This window comes from Monodelphis domestica, chromosome 3, assembly GCF_027887165.1.
Source record: "Monodelphis domestica isolate mMonDom1 chromosome 3, mMonDom1.pri, whole genome shotgun sequence".
NCBI lineage: Eukaryota > Metazoa > Chordata > Mammalia > Didelphimorphia > Didelphidae > Monodelphis > Monodelphis domestica.
This window is the reverse complement of record NC_077229.1, coordinates 217527997-217550370: the sequence shown is the minus strand read 5'-3', so window position 1 is coordinate 217550370 and position 22374 is coordinate 217527997. Positions and strand designations below refer to the sequence as shown.

Genomic DNA, 22374 nt, shown 5'->3' with positions numbered 1-22374 from the left:
GCAATAGATATTCAATAGTGTTTTTCAATAGTGTTTTCCAAGTCGGTAAAGGAAAACACTGAGCTCCTTCAGGTCTTTCCCTCAGACAGAGAGAGAGGCAAAGATGTTACCTCCTCCAGCCCTGAGAGTTTCCCAGTGTGTCACCGCCAACTGCCAGAGACCAACTCCCAACTGCCAGAGAAAGTAATTGACAGAAAAACAGTTATAACTGTCAGCAGTTGAAAGGAACATGCTCTCTCAGATCTGCTTCAAATTCCAATTGTTTCTGAAGCCAGTCACTTTACTTCTTATCTCTAGACTAATAAAATAGTACTTATTTTCTAATATCATCCTTACAGTCTAGAGTTCAATTAAAAGGATGTTTCTTAAGTTGATTCCTTCTTTTAAGTAATTTTAAAAATCCTGCATAATAGCAAAGTATTATTTGGCATTTCTAAAGTACCAAGTTGAGCTGGAAAAGATACTTTATCCAATTGCAAGATAAATCTATCAAGATTTATCGCATCAAAATATAAATATATTTTATAATGTCCTTGTGTTAGTTCTATTCTCTTAATTTCTATATTTTTATCCTAATTTCCATTGAATATATTTATAAAACTAAAATTAAAACATATTAAGGAAACAATCTTATAATTTGTATACTTCATGTATATTTTTATTCTCCCAAATGGAACAATCATACTTCTAAAATCATAGAATTTTAGAGTTAAATGAGAACTGAGATAAGTTTTTAAAATTGTACTAAATTTTATTTTCAAAACTAAGTACTTAAATGGATTCAATTAATCGTTAAGTAATATTCCTATGAATCAAATTTCTGAACATCAGCATATCTATTTTAACAAATTAGGAAACTAAGGTTGAATGACCTTAAGTGATTCAGCTAGGACCACAGTGCTAGAAAGTATGTGAGGTGGAATTTAAATTTGGGTCTTTCTCACTCTATGTCTAGCCATCCACGCCCTCAACTACCTAGCTTTCGCATGAAAGCACATAATGTATTGAAAAAAGGTACACAATTATAGACTTAGAATAAATAAAATCTCAATTTTATTTATTCACTGCTTTTATTAATATTTATTAACTCATTATTTTAATTACTTATTAATTACTATATGCTCTTGAACATATCACCAATAAGTGCCATAGGAAAGGTGCTAGAATTTTCTACTACTAAGTTACAGATGGATTGCAAGTTGTATAGTGAAAGAAGTTCTGAATTTTTTTACTTCTCACCTGGGTTCCCAATGCTAACAAATTATAGATCCTCTGAATATACCATGTAATCAAATTTCTATAATATAAATATGACTGGCCACAAAATAGATATCAAGCTTCTTGGTAATTGCTACAAATATCTCGGCAGATTCCAAATTAAATTTATTTCTTTTAGAATGGCTAAAAAATACAAATTATTTCATCCATTCATTCACTAACTAAAATATATAAACCAGAATACCCCAAATGGATAAAAAAAATCTGTCAAATTCTAGCATAGAGCATAAACCAATCAAACACAGGGCACGAACTGTCACCACATCTAATTTCCAATGCCTCAAGAGCACTTTTAGTAAGGGGAGGGTTATGAGGAAAGAAGCTGTCATTCTGTCCTGTCTCTCTGGAGACAGCCACACTACCATCAGAATCATGCTTCTTAAGGGTATTTTCAAAGATTCAAAGAACTTTGAAGAATTCAAAGTTGTTCTTCTTCATTAAAATGTTAGGTACCTCTGAAGTCAATCCATTCCTCATTTCCTTGAATTTGATTATTAATTCCTTAGAGGCCAAACTGCATCTCTTAGCCTAAGAATATACAACTTTAGGCAAGCCTTCAATAAATGAAAAATATGGTCCAAGAGATGATATTTTTAAGAGTTAAATAATTTTTTATTTGTCCTGTAGTTTTTGTGATCAAATCAGTTAAATTCAATAGTTTTTAAAATTACTAATAAAATTCCTCTGACTTTAGGAGCTAGATCAAGAGAACTTTTTTAGATGAGTGACTCAGTATGCTAAAAGCAAAGCATATTAAAAAAATAAAACAAACAAAAAAACATTTTTACACTCAAGGAAATTACATTGTAATGGAGGACACAACATTTACTTAGATGTCAAGTCAGTCAAGATTAATCTTGAGGGGTCAGCTAGGTGGCTCACTGGATTAAGAGCCAGGCCCATAGACAGGAGGTCCTGGGTTCAAATCTGGCCTCAGATACTTCCTAGCTATGTGGCCCTGGGCAAGTCATTTAACTTAACCCCCATTGCCTAGCCCTTACCACTCTTCTGCCTTAGAACCAACAGCCAGTATTGATTCTAAGATGGAAGGTAAGGAGTTAAAAAAAAGATTCATCTTGAAATAAATTCAAATGACTAGTAGTCATCATGAGATGTCTGAAAATGTGGGCATGGGGTCTAAAATTAGATAGAAAGTTGTACAACTCTAAAAATCAAATAAAAAAATGTAACAAAAGATTAAATTTAACAAACTCTTGGCATCTTACTTCATGTTGAGGAACCAAAAAATAAAACATTCAGCTGGGCTGGGAAGTGGCTTAGGGATTCCCTAAATTCATGACTGGCAACCTAAGACCACAAAATCCAAAAAGGTTTTAAATGACACTTTTTTCAATGTACTAAGGATGCCACATTGCCTGGAATGGTTAATGCCTATGTCAGTATGTTAATGATCCCTTTTTCCTTACCTCCAGATGCTCTAAAATATAGGGTGGATTTGTCATGCCAAGTCGTAGCATAGCTCCCTCAGGAATCACTTCAACTAGTTTCCACAGCAGTGTAGGGAGGTCAGTGCCAATATCTCTGCCATAAGCCCCTGTATCTTCGCTGGTCAGCCATATCTCACAGACACCCTCTGTAAATAAAAGGAGATCATTAAAAATCTGTTGCAGAGATGTTTACTTTATAATACAGCTGCTAACTCTTTTTAATTCCATATTTTGCAAGACTATTATGTAGCCAGTCTGGGTATTCAATTGCAGAGAAAATGCAGCTATTCCCAAGGGTAGCTTTGGGTTATTAAGTTCATTTTATGAACACCACAGTGCTACAACAATGCTATAAATTATCACTATGTTCTGTAGAGTGATTAACATCCACAGCCAATCAGTACAACTGTGCTTCTTCCATAGCTTTTCGATCAGGACTAGTCACACTTTTATTGAACTTCAGGGGCAATGCTGCTAAAGCTAGCAGTACAGAGAAATAGATACTATCAGGCTTTAACTGACTAATCAGTTGGTCAACAACCTTAGGAAAAATGTCAAGAATAGTTAAAGGTCTAACACACCAAATGTTAAAGATAAAGATCCTCATTTGTTCTGAACTAACTATTCTAATCTGTATTCTTTATTCAATTAAGAGCACTATATTAAACAATTGCATTCAAAAGGTTGGTCTGTGAGGCAAACTAAGTGGCTGTGTTGGAAAACCTGTTTCCTGACAGCTTACATCCTATTTTTCATCAATCAGAAAGTAGGAAATAGTATATTTGGTTTTTTGTTATAAAGAATTCTGACTGAACATTACAGCTTGCAATAACATCCTCTCATCAAAATAGAATGGGGTTGGAGAAGACTAGACTACTCTCTTAATCATATTTAAAAATATTAAAGCAGCATTTAAAAAGGGTGCTGATATCTTGTTTTCTGTGATACATAAAACCTAAATTTGAAATGTGAAAAATGGATAGTGTAACTGAGTATCAACATACAGCTGTACTTTAAGATTTGTTGCTGTTTTTTTAACAAACAGAAAATACCTAGAAAATCAGTTTCAATAAGTATTATTAAAGCTGAATGAGTATGCATGAGTATTTTAATGATTGTGATTTAAATAGGATGAATCTTAAAAACACAAAATTTAAATTATCCTGGTCTTCTAAAATGACAAATAAAAACATAGCAAAGGGCTCTTTATATGAAGTTTGAAAAGACAAACTGACAGCAAAATGAAGGCACTCCCATTCTTTAATTAGTTCCAAGTGATAGGTGAAACAATAATGAACATAAGCTAAGATGTTATTATCACAATTCCTACTTATGAAATAAGAAAAAAAATAGACATTTATTTTACTATTTATTTTTTTTCTTCTAGGTCATCACCACAAGACATATTCTTCTTTGGGTAGGTATTAAGATTATCTTTCTGCTTTGAAAATTATAAATTACCCTAAACCCAAAGAAAGATCTTTTGCTAACCAGTACTTTTTACTTTCTAATCAAATATTTTTCTGCATTGAATTGATGAACTGAAATTTTGCAACTTCACTAAAATTCAAGGCACAGTGATAACAAGATGAAAGAAGAAGAGAGTAAAAACAAGTCTACTGAAATATTTAAAGAACTCTTTAAGCCTTGAAAATCAGTATCTTTCTTGAGGGCACAAATTGCTTTTCATAGTTGTGTACTAAAGATTTGGTTGCAAAAGACAAATCTTAAATTATCTCCATTCATCACATCAAATTCTAACCTCCAAATAACCATCCTAGCATATTTATAGACTATCTCTGTAGCCATTTCATCAAAAATATTTTATTTATCAGAAAATTATTTTTTTAAACTGACTTCTGTTTATTGTCCACCCCCCCCCCCAAGTACAGAGGACAATATACTAACTGGACATGTACTGCCAGACACTGGAAACATACAGAACAATTGTAAAATATTATCCATCAAAAATTCTATCCCATGGAAAAGAGATGTCTAAGCAACAATAAAAAATGGATTTAAAACAGTGAAAGAGGTCATAAAAACAGGACATTATCCACAATTTTCCAGTTACTGGCATTTGAGCAACACAATATGAATATTTTAAAAGAAATAGAATAATTTTAATTTATAATTTTTTCCATCCAAATGGTTCTACATTATGCCTTATGTAGAGACAGGACTGCTGGAACACTGCCTTGCTAGATGAATATAGAAGGGGGAAAATCATTATGAATAGGAATGGAAATAACATCTCTTCAGAAAACAGCAGCCAGTTTTTAAAGCTGCCTAGGTGGGGACCAATAGCCCCCTGGTGGGCTGAAACTTCAAATTAAATCACATAAAGAGGAAGCAGCTGTAGTAGTAAATCAGCAACAACAAGAATAACTGTCTTGATGACTCTGAGATCAAGGTTGTTAAAATGCTTGGTATATAGGAGGTAAAATGAAATAGGAGAGTGCATACACAATATGAAACCACTGGATTTCAAGAGAACTGTCTCTTCCCAATTCAATCCTAGCACAAAAAGATAACCTTATCTTTAGGCCATCTAGATAAGATCTAATTTGGTAACAGTATATTTCTGGCATCAAACCCAATCTTTTCTTTAAAAAGATAGGAGAATGCATTGCTCTCCCTTCTTTGCAGATTTGGGGGAATTACAGGTGTGGAACACTGCATATGTCAAACTTGGTTAAGGTGTTGCTAAGTTTTGCTGAAGTGATTTTTTTGGTTTCTCTTAAAGTTTTTCTTATAAAGAGATGGCTCTTTGAGATGGAAGAAGGGAAATATTTGTAAACACAGGAAATATAGAAATTATCCATAATCTAATACATATATCTTCTTTAAAATTATTATTCTATAAATCTGATATAAGACTTCTTGCCCATAGGAATAAATTCATGAAAATGTTATATTCTCTGTTTAATCCACAGTTCCTAATATGATACTTTATATCTAGTTCAGCAAATACCAGTTCATTGAACTGCTGAGAGTTGATTAAATGGTCTAGAGCATCAAAACTGACAAAAAGCCCTCATTCTATGATAACAGGAGGAAAAATCCAAAAGAAAATATATTATTACATTTCTTACTGCCTCAGAAAAGTATATTAACAAGTAATAAGCATTGCCATTTATTTGAGAGTTATACACTTCAGTTAGGTGAAAATCTCAAAGAAAAAGGGCACTGGGTACAAAACAGATGAAACAAAAGCAACACATTGAAGCACAAATATTTTACTTACTAAATAGAAACTCAGGCTGACACTCAAAGGATATCGACCAATTTGGGGTACATTTTTATAACTTTTATTATTTAGTTTCCTAACTTACAACAAATTTAAAGCAGGAAATGAGAAAGGATAACAAGGATGGCGTGAAGTGAACAAAGAGAAGAATGAAGTATGGTAAAGGTGTGGAAAAACAGGGAGCTGCTTTTTTAGGCAAACATGACAACCAAAGTGAAATCACAGACAATAAATAATAAGGAAGAAGACATAACCCAGACTCAAAAAGAAGTTTAATATTTGCTCAAATGTAGATCTATGTTCACAAAGTCCTTTCCCTCAAAACAATTCTGTTAGGGAAGTAGAGAAATCAGAATTTAGTCAACTCAAATTCAAGTAAGATAACATAGCTCATCTAAGGAAAGCCAGAACTTGAAATCAAGTCTTTCTCTTTGTTAGTTCTTACAGCCATCACCTCACTGCCACTGAGGAGCACACCTATCTGAAGCAATAATAAAGAGGCAAAGTCACATGACTGTTTAACAACTTTTGTTCAAAACAGGCCAAAAGCAAAGATCATGAGATTTCACATGAGGTTCAGCAATGCTTCTCTTTTAGAGGCTGAATGTGAGCCGTATTCTATCCCCTCCATTATTGGGGTGCTGTGGAATCTTTCTGATGACTATGATCTGAACCTTTGCCCTGGGTTCCTCTTCTCTTCCTTCTAGTCTATAACTCAGTTAAGTTTTATTCCTTACCTTGGGTGGATTAAAATGTATCCACAAAAGGCCCATTAGCTGATTTACTTTGCAAGGAATGGTAGATAAACAAAATCACAAAATCACAAAAATTCAGAATTAGATGCAATTACAAGGGCAAGTTATTCCAAATGCATGTTGGAAAAATAAATCCTTACTACAACTTGACTGACAATTGAATCATCTAGCCTCTGTTATGGCCCTTCAACAAGAAGTAATGCACTTCTCAACGAAGGCTACTCCACTTTTGGAACATTCTAATTGTTAAGAAGTTTTTTTTTCCTTATATCATGTCAAAATCTACATCTCTGAATCACTGATGGATTGCTCTTAGTTCTCTACTCTGGGGCCAAACAGTAAATCTAATTCCATTATCCACAAGCAAGGCCTAGTCTTTTCATGAAGTATGGTTTCGTCTGAACTCACAGGCAGAACACAAAAATTCAAACACAAGAACAGAATAAGATGGGGGACCAATAAGCAATGATGATAATAGTAATAAGGCAAAGAACCAGGAAAAGGTTCAGTTATATTCAAACATTTACCCTTAAAGCTTAGAACCTCAGAGTGTCACTGAAGGAAAACATACATTTAATAATTTTAAAACTGCAATAACACTTTAGGGATAACATGTATATCAAACTTGGGAGCTGAAAACACCTAGCATAGATGAGAAGGGTCAACAGAAAGTCTTAATTGTTTTAAATAATATTCTTTGACTGGTAATGAATGATCAGCATTTTTCAAGAAACAGGCCTGAAGCTTGGTTTGTGCGTAATGGATACAATTCCCATAGGAAACAGAAGAGACAATGATAACTTATCTTATTTAGTATACTGTATTGAAAAGAAAGGGGAAAGTGGGTGTAATCTATTTTAAGGTGAAAACAAAAACAAGACTAGTATTGAAGAAACCAGATGACCCAAAATAAGCACAAAATACAAAAGGTACAAATTAGAAGAACATGATTTAGAAAACAAAATGATCATAAAATTGATAAATAAAACTAAAAGCTGGTTTATTGAAAGGTCTAAAAAATTGATAAATCTTCAACTAACTTGATTTTTAAAAAAGGAAAATCAAAGTGACAAAATAAAATTAACAAAAGGGAAAAGATATACAAATTATTAGCACCTACTATAAATAGTTATGAGTCAGGAAAGGTAAAAATTAAACAAAATATTACATACAAATGTAAGAGATGGCCTAAAGTAAAAGAACACCATATAATAGAGATCATAAATAATCCAATTTGAGAAAGGAAAATTGAACTATATTTAAAGGAAATTCAATAGAAAGTGGGGGAACTTTGATCCAGATGGATTTATACAAATTATCTTAACAATCATGGAGATATACTATTAAATTATGTTAATGAGTCAAATATAGTCTTAATACTTAAAGACAAGAAGGATACAAAAATAGAAACATAAACTGATATCATTAATGAATATTAATTCAAAAATCTAAATAAATTTTACCAAAATATTACAGCAATTTATCTAGAAACATTTTTCTCTAATAAGGTTGGATTTATACAAACTATGCAAGGATGACTAAACATTAAGAATATAATTTAGATAACCATATTAAAACTAAAACATCCAAAAGCACACAATTATATCAGTAGAAGCAAAAAAAAAGCCTTTAATAAAATATAATTCTAATTTATGTTTTTAAAAATTACCTAAAGTACAAACATAGAATAAATTTTAAAATATTGTAAAAAGTATATATTTAAAATTAAAAGTAATAAAGAAACACTAGAAACTTTCTCAGTCAAATTAGCATAAAGCAGGGTGGCCCTTTTTCTCTGGTATTTTTGAAAAAAATTTTACAAATGTTAACAATGACTATAAAATGAGAAAAAGAAGTTAACAATATAAAGATAAGTAAAAAGTAGAAAAAATTTTCCCTATTTCCTGAAAATATGTTAATTTACTTAGAAAATCCCAGAGGAACAAAAAATCTGAGAAAACTAATAACTTCAGAAAAAACAGGAAATAAATGTTCCAAAATAGCAACAATAAAAGTCGGGAAGGATAAAAAACAAGAAATGCTAATGAAAGCAACTACAAAATGCATAAGCTCTCTGAAAAATTATCTACCAAGGTAGTGCCTTGAATAATAAAAGGAAAATTTGGAAGGAGTGAGATTTTTGGGAAAGATGAATTTCATTTTGAACATGATGAATTTGAAATCTGAATGAGATATCAAATTGGAAATGCCAAAAAGACAATGGTTGATATGAAACTATAGTTGAATAGAGAAACCAGAGTGGAATAGAATAATAATAGCATCTGGCATTTATATCTGGCACTTGAGGGTTTACAAAGTGCTTTGTAGATATTATTTCATTGTATCCTTACAACGATCTTAGGAGGCATATGTTATTATTATCTCTAGTTTTATAGTTGAGAAAACTGAAGCAGAAAAGTTAAGTGGCTTACACAGAGTCACAAAGCTATTATGTGTCTAAGTCAGGTTTCAAATATAGATCATACTGTTTTTAGTTCTGTACTCTATTCATTGTACTACCTCGATGTCCAACAGAGATTTTTATAATTGATTCCATGAGAAAAAGATTCAGGACTTAGGTCTGAGATAGAGTTAGTGGACATGACATTTCACATACTGTATGTCATCAAAGGCTGTTCCTAAGCAGATAGGTGGCCAAAGGACATGAACAATTTTTAAAAGAAGTATTATAATCTAAAAGACTAAATTTGTATATATAACTTAAAAGAATTTCAGATTCTTAAAGTTGGAAGGAATCTCCTCAGAGAATTCAAAGGTCATCCTTTGAATCTTGCCTTCACCCAAAAATGTTCCTTGCTTTTCTATTGATGAACTCTGAAATCTCATTATCTGATCTGTTTGATAACACTAGTAATAAAAGAAATGCAAATCAAAACAACTGACACATAGCAAATTGGCAAAGATGACAAAACACTGATGATGGAAATAAGTCAGCATTCCAGGGGTTATGGAAAGCTGAGCACACTAATGCATTTGCTGTTGGGAGCCATGAATTGGCATACTCATTCTGGAAAGCAATTTGGAATTATGCAAAGAAAGTGTCTAAAATATACATATCTTTGACCCCAAAATACCACTACTTAGCATATACCAAAAAGAGGTCAATGACAAAAAGAAAGATTCCATATAATTCCATATGAACCAAAATATCTGTAGCACCTTTTGTTAGGGGAAAAAAAACTAAAAACAAAAGAAGATGTCCACTGATTGTTGGTTAAATTAAATTATTGGTTATTTATAACCACTGTTAAGAGATAAACAAATTATGGGACAATGATGTAATAAAATTTTTATGCCACAATTACTATGCTATTAAAAAAAGCTAAAAGGAAAAATATATATGGAAAGATTTGTTTTAACTAAAAAAAGCCAAATAATCAGAACTAAGCAAACAATAACATGACTAAATGTATTGCAGAAGCAAAGAATAAAAAGAAAACCCTTTAAACTGAATCCTGTGAAATAATAATGAACAAATATGCTTCAAAGATATGTAATAAAGTACATCCCCACCTAATTTGCAGTGGTAGGATACTATGGGAGTGGAACACTGATTAAAATGCTTGAATTTTATTACACTGATTAAATTTGATGAACAATATATATTTCACTCCTCTTTTTAATAATTTTAAACAGTAACTGGGAAATTTATGACTATAATTATGAAAGACATCAAAAAAATTTAAATAAAATAATTTATAATGGGAATCTGCTTAATTTTAAATTTTCTATGATTCCATGTAGTGCTACAATGAAAGGTTTTAACCTCTGGAAAGTCTTTTATATAGAGAGCTGATAAATTTTGACTTGGGATTACTAGGTTACCCCTCACTGAGAGTTTTCAAGTGGAGTAGATAATCACTTGCCAGCAATGTTGAAATAAGGAATTCTTTTTAAGTTATGGTCACTCAGTAAACATTTATTAAGTACCTACAATGTACCAGGCCAGTAATGGAGAACTTTTTAGAGGGGCCAGCGATGTGAGAAATGTCCTCAGGCGCCTATGGTGAGAGGGAGGGGAGCAGGCTTACTAGTAACCAACTCTAGCAAACTCTCTGCCCCATGGGGTAAATTAGCGTGTGCCCACGGAGATCGTTCTGAGAGCCCCCTCGGATACATATGCCACAGGTTTGTCACCACGGGACTAAGGAGTTTAGGAAGAAGGGGAGTGACATGGTCAGACTTGCATTTTGGGAAAACTATTTGATGGCTGAATGGATGATGGACTGAAGTGGGGAGATATTTGAGACAGGCAGACCTACCAGAAGGCTATTAAGACAGTCCAAGTATAAGATGTTGGGGACTTGTGCAAGAGTGGTGGCTATATGAGGACAGAAGAGATTGTAGTCAAGAGATGTTATTAAGGTAAATTGAAAGGCTTTGGAAACTGATTAGATATGGGGAGGAATCAAGAATGACATATAAGTTACAAACTTGGGGGACTGGAAGGATGGTGACATCCTTGGGAGTAACAGGGAATTTAGGAAGACTAAAGGGATTGTGAAGAGAGGTAATGACTCAGTTTTACATATGCTAAATTTAACATATCTACTGGAAATCTAGTTCAAGATGTCCAATAGGCAATTGGAGATGCAAGGATGGATGTCAGCAGAGAGGACAAGGTTAGAAAATAGATATGAGAATTATCAGTTGAATGGATAATAATACATAAAGGTTGATCATGTCACCAAGGGACAGAGGAAACAGAATAGATAGGCTAAGAAGTCAGAACACCCACCATCTCTCAGGATATTGAAGTAATGATCATATAAGTACAAGGAGAAGGAGGAAAACTGTCACAAAAAATGAAGAGAAGATAGTATTAAGGAAAAGATTAATAGCATCAAAGGCCTTAGAAAGGCCCAGCATGAAGACTGATTTAAAAAAAAGGCTGTTGGATTTATCAAATAAGACATTTGTAGTAACTTTGTAGAGAGCAATTTCAGTTGAATGATGAGATCAGAAACCAAACTACAGAAAGTTGAACTAGAAAAATGAGAAAAAAAGGAAGCTAAGGTACACCAATTTTAAACAACCTTCTAGAGGACTTGAGACACAAAATGGAGAAAAGATAGGATGCTTAATGAAGAAAGAAGGATGAAATGAAAGTGTTTGAGATAGAGGTAAATTTGGGTATATTTGTAAGCAGTAGGGAGAGACTGAACATCAGTGAGAGTGGAAATAATTTGCTAGAGAAGTGATGAAAGTGGACTGCCTGTGCAGAAGGCAGGGATGAGGTTGTGCCTTGATAAGTTAAAGCACAATCCCTTCATGTGAAATGGGGTAAAAGAGGAAATAGAGGCAGAAGGCATTTGAGTGATAGGAGATGAGGAGGGAAGAAAAGAGGAGGCTTTATGACAGACTTTTTCAGTAAAAATGGGTCAAAAATATTAGTTGAGAATGTCATAGGAGGGCGTCATGAGAGTTTTAGGAGGGATGAAAGATTTGGAAGAACTGCTATGATGAGTGGAAACAAAGAATTAATCAGGTGTTTAAGAATTCCTTTGCCGCATGGAAAGCTCAGTTGAGGTTATTTAACATAAATCTGCTGAACCCAGTCAGCAATTAAAGAGCAAACCAAACATATATGATAAATACAGAGTGTCAGGGAAGGTCAAACCACATAACCTTTTACACTACAAGATGGAGAATTCTTAGGATCCTCATTGTGAGGTATATGGCTCCAAAAAGCAGCTAATACTGAGAAAGCTAGTGCTCAAGAGATTTCTCATATCATTGCTAGTCCTTTCTACGGGAATGAAGGGCAAATTTTGACTAGGAAAATGTTGTATTATGCATTATCTATTCTTATGTACAATATCTAAATATATAATGTGCATTATATGGATAATTTCATTAGAACAAAATCTGCAGAATTTAGATCAGAAATAAAAAAATTAAACAAAGGGGAAAAGCAAAAATAGGAAGCAAATGTAGGAACATATCAAAGAAAAATACTGATCTAGAGAGTATGTTCTTAAAACTTTTAAAAAGAAAGAAATGCTCCAATCCTTTTCCACCTAGTTAATAAGCATATACATATATACATACATACAAACACATAAAGAAAATAAAATCAACATGCTACTTTAAAAAAAATTCACACAATCTCATCTTATTTGAGTTCTGCTGTAATTGTTCTTTTCATTAAATTATCCATTATTCCTTTATGGTGGTAATTTTGCTAGCAAAAGCCAACTGACCTCTTAGGGAGGAATATGATCCAGTGTGCAAAGGAAAACTATATAAACATGTCTGCATACTAGATTCCATTATCATTTAACCAAATAATTATAAATTACCCCTTAATTATAGAGGGCATTTATATTCCATTCCCACCCTCCCAAAAAGATAATAACCTCAACAGCTGGGTTCTGATCTTTGCTGTACAGTAATGGAAGATGACAGTTAAAAGAAGTATGAGATACAAAAGGTTATAAATGGAGATAAAATCTCTAATAAAATGACCTCAGTACAAAGAAACATATTTATTCAAAAAATCCAATAGCTAAAATCAGATTCCAAATGATAACTCATACAAATAATTTATCTGTAAATGTCATTAAAGTGTAATATTTAAAAAATGCTAGAATTATGGTTTAGCTAGAATTTTCACTATAACTTATTAGCAGAATCATTTAAATTTTCTCAAACTGTTTTCTGATTTAGAAAATAGGATGATAATCCCTGTATACCTATCTAAGAGAGTCAAGTATATTGTAAACTTAAAGCATTATATACGTGTCAGCTATTATCATTTTCAAAATTATTAAAAGGGCCAAGATTTATTCCATATGGTTCATGTGGCTATTTTCTTTTATGGATGACGAAAGCACGTATTGCCATGATCATTTGCCGAGCTTAAAATTGACAAAATTAATAAATAGAACAGTTCAAGAACTGTGTACAATGGTACACCAAGGGAAATCCAGAACCCAAGTTAAAAGCCTAGGCATTAACTTTTGCTTCCAACTATCCTGCCCCTCTGAGTAACTACACTTTTCTTGCTTTCTCTATCTCTGTTTTCAGTTTACCTTTATTTTAATTTTACATCCTCCTGTCTTTCTTTTAATCCCTAGATTCCCTTAAACACAATACTTGGAAGCAAGAAAGCTGAGATGTAAAGTCTTCCCATAGACACTTACTGGTTATGTAATACTGGGCAAGTCAGTTAATTGAACTGTGTCTCAGTTTTCTTATCTGTTGAAAGAGGGGGGAATGGACTTCCAAGTCTAAACCTACAATCCTATTAGCTTACCACTACTTTAAAAACAAGCAAATTAAATAATTTACATTTATCTTAGGGGAAAAATATTTTGCTTCTTCTAACTAAACATATTTTTTTCTCAGAGTCTGTGGGTAAGATTTATTTATATTTCTAATCTAGCACACAATATATATTATGTATATTATATAATATTTGTATTAATATATTATAAAATATTTCACATTATAAATGAATGAAAAGTGACATATGTGGAAGTATAAAATGTGTCCAATAAGTGTAGGATTTTTACCCCTAAAATTTAATTAAAATTTTAAAAACTATATGACTTTTGAATCCATTGGTAAAGAGTTAACAAGTAGAGGAAATGTTCTACTGTTTGGAAATATCATTATTTCCCCATGTTTTCTGTTGACAATAATGTTGCAGAAGCAGTACTACTTTACATATCTTTAAGAAGAAAAAAGAAAGAAAGTGGCCTGGTAGTACAAGATCTTAAATTATACTATAAAGCAGTGATCATCAAAAAAGTTTGGTACTAAGAAATAGAATGGTAGATCAATGAAATAAATTAGACACACAATATACAGGGACAGGGGTAAATGACCTCAGCAACTTAGCATTTGATAAACCCTAAGACCTCAGGATTGGGGACAAGAACTCAGTATTTAACAAAACCTGCTGGGAAAATTAGAAAACAGTACAGCAGAAAATAGGTATAGAGCCATATCCCATATCCTAAACCAATATAAGTTTCAAATTTAGAAATAAAGAGTGATGCCATAAGTAAATTAGGAGAACATAGAATAGTTTACCTGGCAGATCTCTGGAGAGGGGAAAAATTCATAACCAAACAAGAGAGAGATAGCATTATAAGATATAAAATGAATAATTTTAATTAAATTAAATTGAAAAGCTTTTCTACAAACAAAACAAATGTAACCAAGATTAGCCAGGAAACAACTAGGAAAACATTTTTATAAAAAATTTTCCTGGGGGCAGCTGGGTATCTCAGTGGATTAAGAGTCAGGCCTAGAGACAGGAGGTCCTAGGTTCAAATCTTACCTCAGATACTTCCAAGCTGTGTGACCCTGGGCAAGTCACTTAACCCCCATTCCCTAGCCCATACCATTCTTCTGCCTTGGAACCAATATACAGTATTGATTCTAAGATGGAAGGTAAGGGTTTAAAAAAAATTTTTTTTTCCCAATAAAGGTCTAATGTCTCAAACATATAGAGAATTAAGTGAAATTTATAAAAATGAAAGCCAATTCCCAATTGACAATTTTCTGATGAAGAAATCAAAGTTATCAATAATAATATGAAAAAAAATTCTAAATCACTCTTGATTAGAGAAAGCATATTAAAACAACTCTGAGGTACGAACTCATACCTATCAGATTGGCCAATATGACAGTAAAGGAAAATGATAAATTGGGAGACTTGTGCATTGTTGGTGGAGTTGTGAACTGATCCAACCATTCTGGAGGGCAATTTGGAACTATGCCCAAAGGGCTATAAGATTGTACATATCCTTTGAGCTGGCAATACCACTATTGCATTTGGGTGCCAAAAAGATAATAAAAAAGGGGGAAGGAACCTATTTGTACAAAAATATTTATAGTGGTTCATTTTGTGGTGGAAAAGAATTGGAAATTGAAGGGATATATATCAATTTGGCAATGGCTGGACAAAATGTGGTTCATGTTGGTGATAGAATACCATTGTGCTCTAAAAAATGATAAGTAGGACAACATCAGAAAACCTATTAAGATTTGCAAGAACTAATTAAAAATATTTGCATGAAACGATGCAGAGTGAAATGAACAGAACCAGGAGAAAATTATATATGATATAATTTTGTAGCATGTACAATATTAGTAGCAATATTGTAGGATGATCAACTGTGAAACTGTGGCTACTCTCAGCAATGCAATGATCTTGATCACTTCTAAAATACTTATGACAGGGAATACTATTCACCTCTAGAGAAAGAAGTGAGGAATTCGATGGATATGGATCAAAGAATACTATCTTTCACATCAGTGTTTTTACAGTTTATGTGTGCTCTTACAACAATGACCAATATGGAAGTATATTTTGCATAATAATCTATGTATGGTCCAGAACAAATTGCTTATTATCTCTGAGTGGGGAGACCGAAGGAAAAGAAAGAGATGGTTTAGTTTTTATAATTTCGGACAACATATGTTGAAAATTATTGTTACATGTATTTGGAATTGTATTTGGATTGGAAAATGTACTTGGAAAATATCTCTAAATAAAAAAAGAAGAAAAAGGAAAAAAATGGATTACACTTTTGAAATAATAAAAATTTTCTACAAAGTAAATTAAAAAAGACAATTCAGGGATGGGGCAAAAGCTTAAGGCATTGAAAATATGATAAGCATCCTTTAGTTTCTTCAACATTGTTTTTAAAAAGTCCATTGATTTTTTAAAATGCAAACTATGGGAGTTTCCAAAGGCCCAGGATTTCTCAGAATGCGTTAATAGCATGAAACACCAAAGCCTTGGCCTCTCATGTTTTTACACTTAATTAATAACTTTTGGACCTCCTTCCTACTGCATTCCCAATAAAGAATTATTCTGGAAGAGTGGAAGGCTATTCAGGTCATTAATAGACATATTTCCTATTCAACCAAAGACATCTTAATCACAAGGAATTATGATGTAAATATTTGTCCAAAATGGGCTGTACACTGAAGTTCAATCTTAAGATATCATGTTTTGTTCATGTAATCTGGAATTTCTACTATTTAAAGAGTTGTCCTTTTATACCTTCAGAAAGAATAAATTATGACCTGAATTTCATTCTTTTCCTGGACTAATTAAGCCTAAATTATATAAAATCTTTAAGCACAGAGAGATATTACTCTCTGTGAGATGAATTACATCTCTGAGAGATGAATTTTGAGACTATAGTAATCTAGGCAAGAAGTGATGAATGCCTAAACTAAGTTCACAGCTATGTGAGGTAGAAATAGCATGATGTGGCAAGTGATTTGATATAGGGAATAAAGAATGAAGAGAGTCATTTATAATGGGAACGTCACAAATCTGGGAGGTCAATCAATAAACATGTACTAAGTATTTATTTTTGCCAGGACTATGCTAAGCACAGTAAGATATGAAGCATCATTGCCTTTGACAAAAATAAGCATGTTTTAAAAGGGCAGAATTCCTGGAAAAGATAATGAATTCTGGGGTCTCTAGATGACTGAATGGATAGAGAGCCAGACCTGGAGATAGGAGGGCCTCATTCAAATCTCACCTCAGATTATTTCCTAGCCCTTCCCTATACAAAAGGGAAATGAGCTCCAAAGACTAAGGAATTGTGTCCAGAGCAAAACTACATCATAAGCATTTGTCCCCATGGTATCCTGACCGTTGGAGCCTTCTGCAATGTCTGCTCTGAAGCCACGGACTTCTCTACCATCTTCCCCGGCAGGTGGCCCCATCTAGTCAACCTCTTCTGGTTCTTTATGACCCCTCTTCTCAAGGAGCACCTCATGCCTAAAGGTGTGTGCCCAGTGAGGCCAGCAGCCCTGGACTACCTGCTGCCCCAGAGTGACCCTGGGAACCTGCTGGATGATGTCATTGGAACTGATGAGGTTCCACCTCATTGTCTCCCTGTAACCTTTCATTCTGTTTTGGGTCCCTCTAAACTGTCTATTTATTAGGTAAAAACCAAAGGTGGTCTTAGTTACCAAGAATCTAGAACCAAGTCTGTTTGCAAACACATGCACCGCTAAATTAATCATCTGGATGATACTTGCTTTTATTATTTGACTCTAACAGTATGGAAGCTTGGCTCACTGGAGAAACGAGTGGATGGCAAGTAGTAAGATGTAAAAAAGACTGGAAAGGTAGATGAGTGCTCGGTTACAAAGACTTTTAATGCCAATTGGAATCTTGTATTTGATCCATCAGGTGATAAGGAGCTACTAGGATTTATTGAGTAAAGTAGGAATAACTCAAGTGATTGCTCTCCTGATAAGAACTACACAGGCATCCTCTTTATTCTGTACGTTAAAAGAAATCATTTTCATCAGGAATCATCAATGAACAAACATTTCATGAAGGAAAAATTCTCAAAGATTATTTATGAAATCATGAACTTATTATGTTTCGTTTATTTTAGAATATATTAAATATAACAGATAATTAATTTGACAATTGTATCCTCTTTTGAATTTATTTTTTCAAAATGCATGGTGATATTCTTTCCTTTCTTTGAGTCTCTATCATTTATCATTAGTTTATCTCAATAGGTGTGTTAGTATTACTTATTCATAGTTTGAGATATTCATTAGAAGTCCTCCATTTCTAAAGTGTATGTATAGTCAAAGGAAAAAATGCAAGTAAAAGCATTTATTAAGAGCTTAATATGTGTCAAACATGTATGTTTACACACACACACACACACACACACAAAACAGAGAATCCCTACTCTCAAGAGGAAGACAACAACACACAAAGGAATATTGGATGAGGAGGGTTACTTGGTTTGAGAAGTCACTCTTGTGTTAGGGTTCAAAGAAGAGGTTAAAAGTAAGTATGTTCTGAGGAGAGTGGTATTCTGGAGACCACACGTGAAACGTGAAGCATAGCGGAACTGTAATGTCTAGTGGACTTAGGGGAAAGAGTTCATGTAATGTTTAAAAGCAGATTGTTTTCCAGGGTGAGAATTCCAGAGATAGATGGTGTGAGTCTCTTGTCCATGGTCTCTAGAGATCCAGGGGTCATGAATGTTCAGCAACAAAATGAGTGGAAAGATGATTGTCAGGGAAGGAATGTGGCCGAATCAACACTTCTTTTTATTTACCAAGAAGCAGGATGCATGATTCATTATCAATCTTCTGAAATTTTGATTGGTGACTGCATTGACCAGAGTAGTGAAGCATTTCAAAGCAATTTTCCTTTTTGCGTTATTGTTATCACCATGTAAAATCAAGTCAATGTGAATTAAGGGACTAGTTGGTTCTCAGGCACTGTGTTTAAAAGAAACCACCAACAACAAAAAAAGCTTCCTCACCCAGGGAGCTCAAGTCTAATGGCAGAGACAATATGCAAAAAGATACATACAACAAGATATACAGAAGGGGAAAAAGGAGATGATGATGATGAAGATTTTATTCTCATTTTTGTTAGCACCTGTTCAAATAAATCTTCCTGATTTCTCTTTGTTTTTCATACTCATCATTTGTTATTCCACAATAACATTTCAACAATATATATGCCAGAATTTGTTCAATTATTTCCTAATTGAGGGGTACCCAATTAGTTTCAAGTTCTTTAAGAATCTGATTCTGTCATCAAGGAACACACAGTTTTAGGAAATCTAATTAAGTGCCATTATTTGAAAGACCTCAATTTACAAAGACTAAAAAAGAAATTCTCTATCTCGATAAGAAGCATATACTCTATCTTGAGAAGGAAGAAAATATATCATTTTACAGAACACTAAGATAGACAAATGGAAGAAAAAATACACTGGTGAGAAAAACAAACAGGACAATAGACTCTGTATTCCACTAGCATCCACATGGCATGACATGGTACCGATAAAAGACCCTAAGAATGTTGGGTTGAATGTCATGTCCATCCATAATCATGGCCAAGAGCCCATGAACAGAAAATCAATGGGCAGGACAGAATCTATCTTTGGAGGAAGTAGCCACAATGAAATGACATTGCAATCAAATCACAGAAATAAAGCCTCAACAATCTGTTAACAAATTTGAAGACTTCATAAAATAATTATTTTGATCAAATTATATTCATGCTATTCTTGTTTTTTAAAATATATATTTATGTATTGTTAATTACATGCATAATTTCATGAACTAATTAAATTTAATTAGGAACAAATTCCATAAAACATATCACATTTAAATTTCTATAGCATAAGCTACTACAATTTTTCAAACATTTCAATTTATATTAATTTTAATAACTTTTTAAAAGTAATCAGTTATTAGAAAAGTACTGCTAAGTGAACTTTTGTATAGTACATCTATTTTATGGTTAATAAATATTGTCAGAAGTTTCACACATTCTACGGGGGAAAAAATGAAAACCTACAATAAAGTCTTTGTGTTTTAATTAAGCAATTCTATATGCAGAGTTAAATAGAATAACCTTAATTAAATGTTTCTATGTAAAGCTGATTAAATATCCAATTTTCTACTAATAAAATAGAATACTGTCAAAGAAAAAATATCAATACTAAAAATATACTTAGCACTTAGGTACCAGTTTTCTAGGAACATATTCTTGTACAAGTCTTTTTCCCCATTATCTCTTAGGGGTACAGACCCAGCAGTGCTATGGCTGGATCAAAGGGTAGACATTCTTTTATCTCCCTTTGGGCATAGTCTCAAATTACCCTCCAGAATGGTTGGATCAATTCACAACTCCACCAGCAATGATTTAATGTCCTGACTTTGCCACATTCCCTCCAGCATTCATTACTTTCCTTTGCTGTCATATTAGCCCATCTGCTAGGTCTGAGGTGATACCTCAAAGTTGTTTTAAATTTTCATCTCTCTGATTATAAGAGATTTAGAGCACTTTTTCATGAGCTTATTAATATTATTGATTTCTTTGGCTGAAAACTGCCTGTTCATGTCCCTTGCCCATTTATCAATTGGAGAGTGGCTTGATTTTTTGTACAATTGATTTAGCTCTTAATAAATTTGAGTAATTAAACCTGTCAGAGGATTTTGTTATGAGAATTGTTTCCCATTTTGTTGCTTCCCTTCTCAATTTGGTTGCATTGGGTTTGTTTGTAAAAAACCTTTTTAATTTCATGTAATCAAAATTGTTTAGTTTACATTTTGTGACTCTTTCTATGTCTTGATTGATTTTAAAATCTTTCCCTTCCCAAATGACTGACATGTATATTACTCTGTGATCACCTAATTTTCTTATAGTTTCCTTCTTTATGTTCAAGTCATTCACCCATTCTGAGTTTATCTTGGTGTAGGGTGTGAGGTGTTGATCCAAAACTAATCTCTCACACACTGTCTTCCAGTTTTCCCAGCAGTTTTTGTCAAATAGTGGATTTTTGTCCCAGAAGCTGGGATCTTTGGGTTTCTCATATACTGTCTTACTGGGATCACTTACTCCAAGCATATTCCACTGATCCTCCTTTCTGTCTCTTAGCCAGTACCAAATTGTTTTGATGACCATTGCTATAATACAGTTTGAAATCTGGGCATGCAAGGCCACCTTCCTTTGTATTTTTTTTTTCATTATTTCCCTGGATATCCTTGACCCTTGTTCTTCCAAATGAATTTTGTTATGTTTTTTTCTAAGTCAGTAAAAAATTTTTTTGGAAGTTCAATGGGTATAGCACTAAATAGATAAATAAGCATGGGTAGGATGGTCATTTTTATTATATTGGCTCGTCCTACACATGAGCAGTTAATAGTTTTCCAATTGACCAAGTATAGTTTTATTTGTGTGGAGAGTGCTTTGTAGCTGTGTTCCTATAGTTCCTGTGTTTGTCTCAGGAGATAGATTCCCAAGTATTTTATTTTGTCTAAGGTGATTTTGAATGGGATTTCTCTATATAATTCATGCCACTGAGCTGTGTTGGAAATATACAGAAATGCTGATGACTTATGCGGGTTTATTTTGTGTCCTGCAACTTTGCTAAAGTTGTTGATTATTTCAACTAGCTTTTAGGTTGATTCTCTAGGATTCTTTAAGTAGACCATCATATCATCTGCAAAGAGCGATAGCTTGGTCTCCTCCTTGCCTATTTTGATGCCTTCAATTTCTTTTTCTTCTCTAGTTACTACTGCTAGTGTTTTTAATACAATGTCAAATAGTAGAGGTGATAATGGGCATCCTTGTTTCACTCCTGATCTTATTGGGAATGCATCTAGTTTATCCCCATTGCAGATTATGTTAGTTGATGGTTTTAGATGTATGCTATTTATTATTTTTAGGAACGACCCTTCTATTCCTAGGCTTTCTACTGTTTTTAATAGGAATGGGTGTTGTATTTTATCAAAATATTAATTGCATCTATTGAGATAATCATGTGACTTTTGTCTGTTTGTTTGTTGATATGGTCAATTATGTGGATGGTTTTCCTAATATTAAACCAGCCCTGCATTCCTGGTATAAATCCTACTTGATCCCAGTGAATGATCCTCCCGATCACTTGCTGGAGTCTTTTTGCTAGTATCCTATTTAAGATTTTTGCATTTATATTCATTAGGGAGATTGGTCTATAGTTTTCTTTCGCCGTTTTTGACCTGCCTGGCTTTGGAATCAATACCATGTTTATGTCATAGAAGGAATTTGGTATAACTCCCTCTTTGCTAATTATTTCAAATAGTTGTATAGTATTGGGATTAGCTA

At 33.1% G+C, this 22374-nt stretch overlaps 1 protein-coding gene across 3 annotated transcripts in view; it reads right to left on the bottom strand.

Moving 5' to 3' along the window:
- The window catches only part of CDKAL1 (CDK5 regulatory subunit associated protein 1 like 1), a 704381-nt gene that overhangs the window by 324146 nt on the left and 357861 nt on the right, over nt 1-22374 (bottom strand). For all 3 annotated transcript variants that reach the window (XM_001375837.4, XM_007487880.3, XM_056823496.1), the window contains one exon: nt 2706-2872. In XM_001375837.4, coding sequence (XP_001375874.2) covers nt 2706-2872 — 167 coding nt within the window. The remainder of the gene's footprint in view (nt 1-2705; nt 2873-22374) is intronic.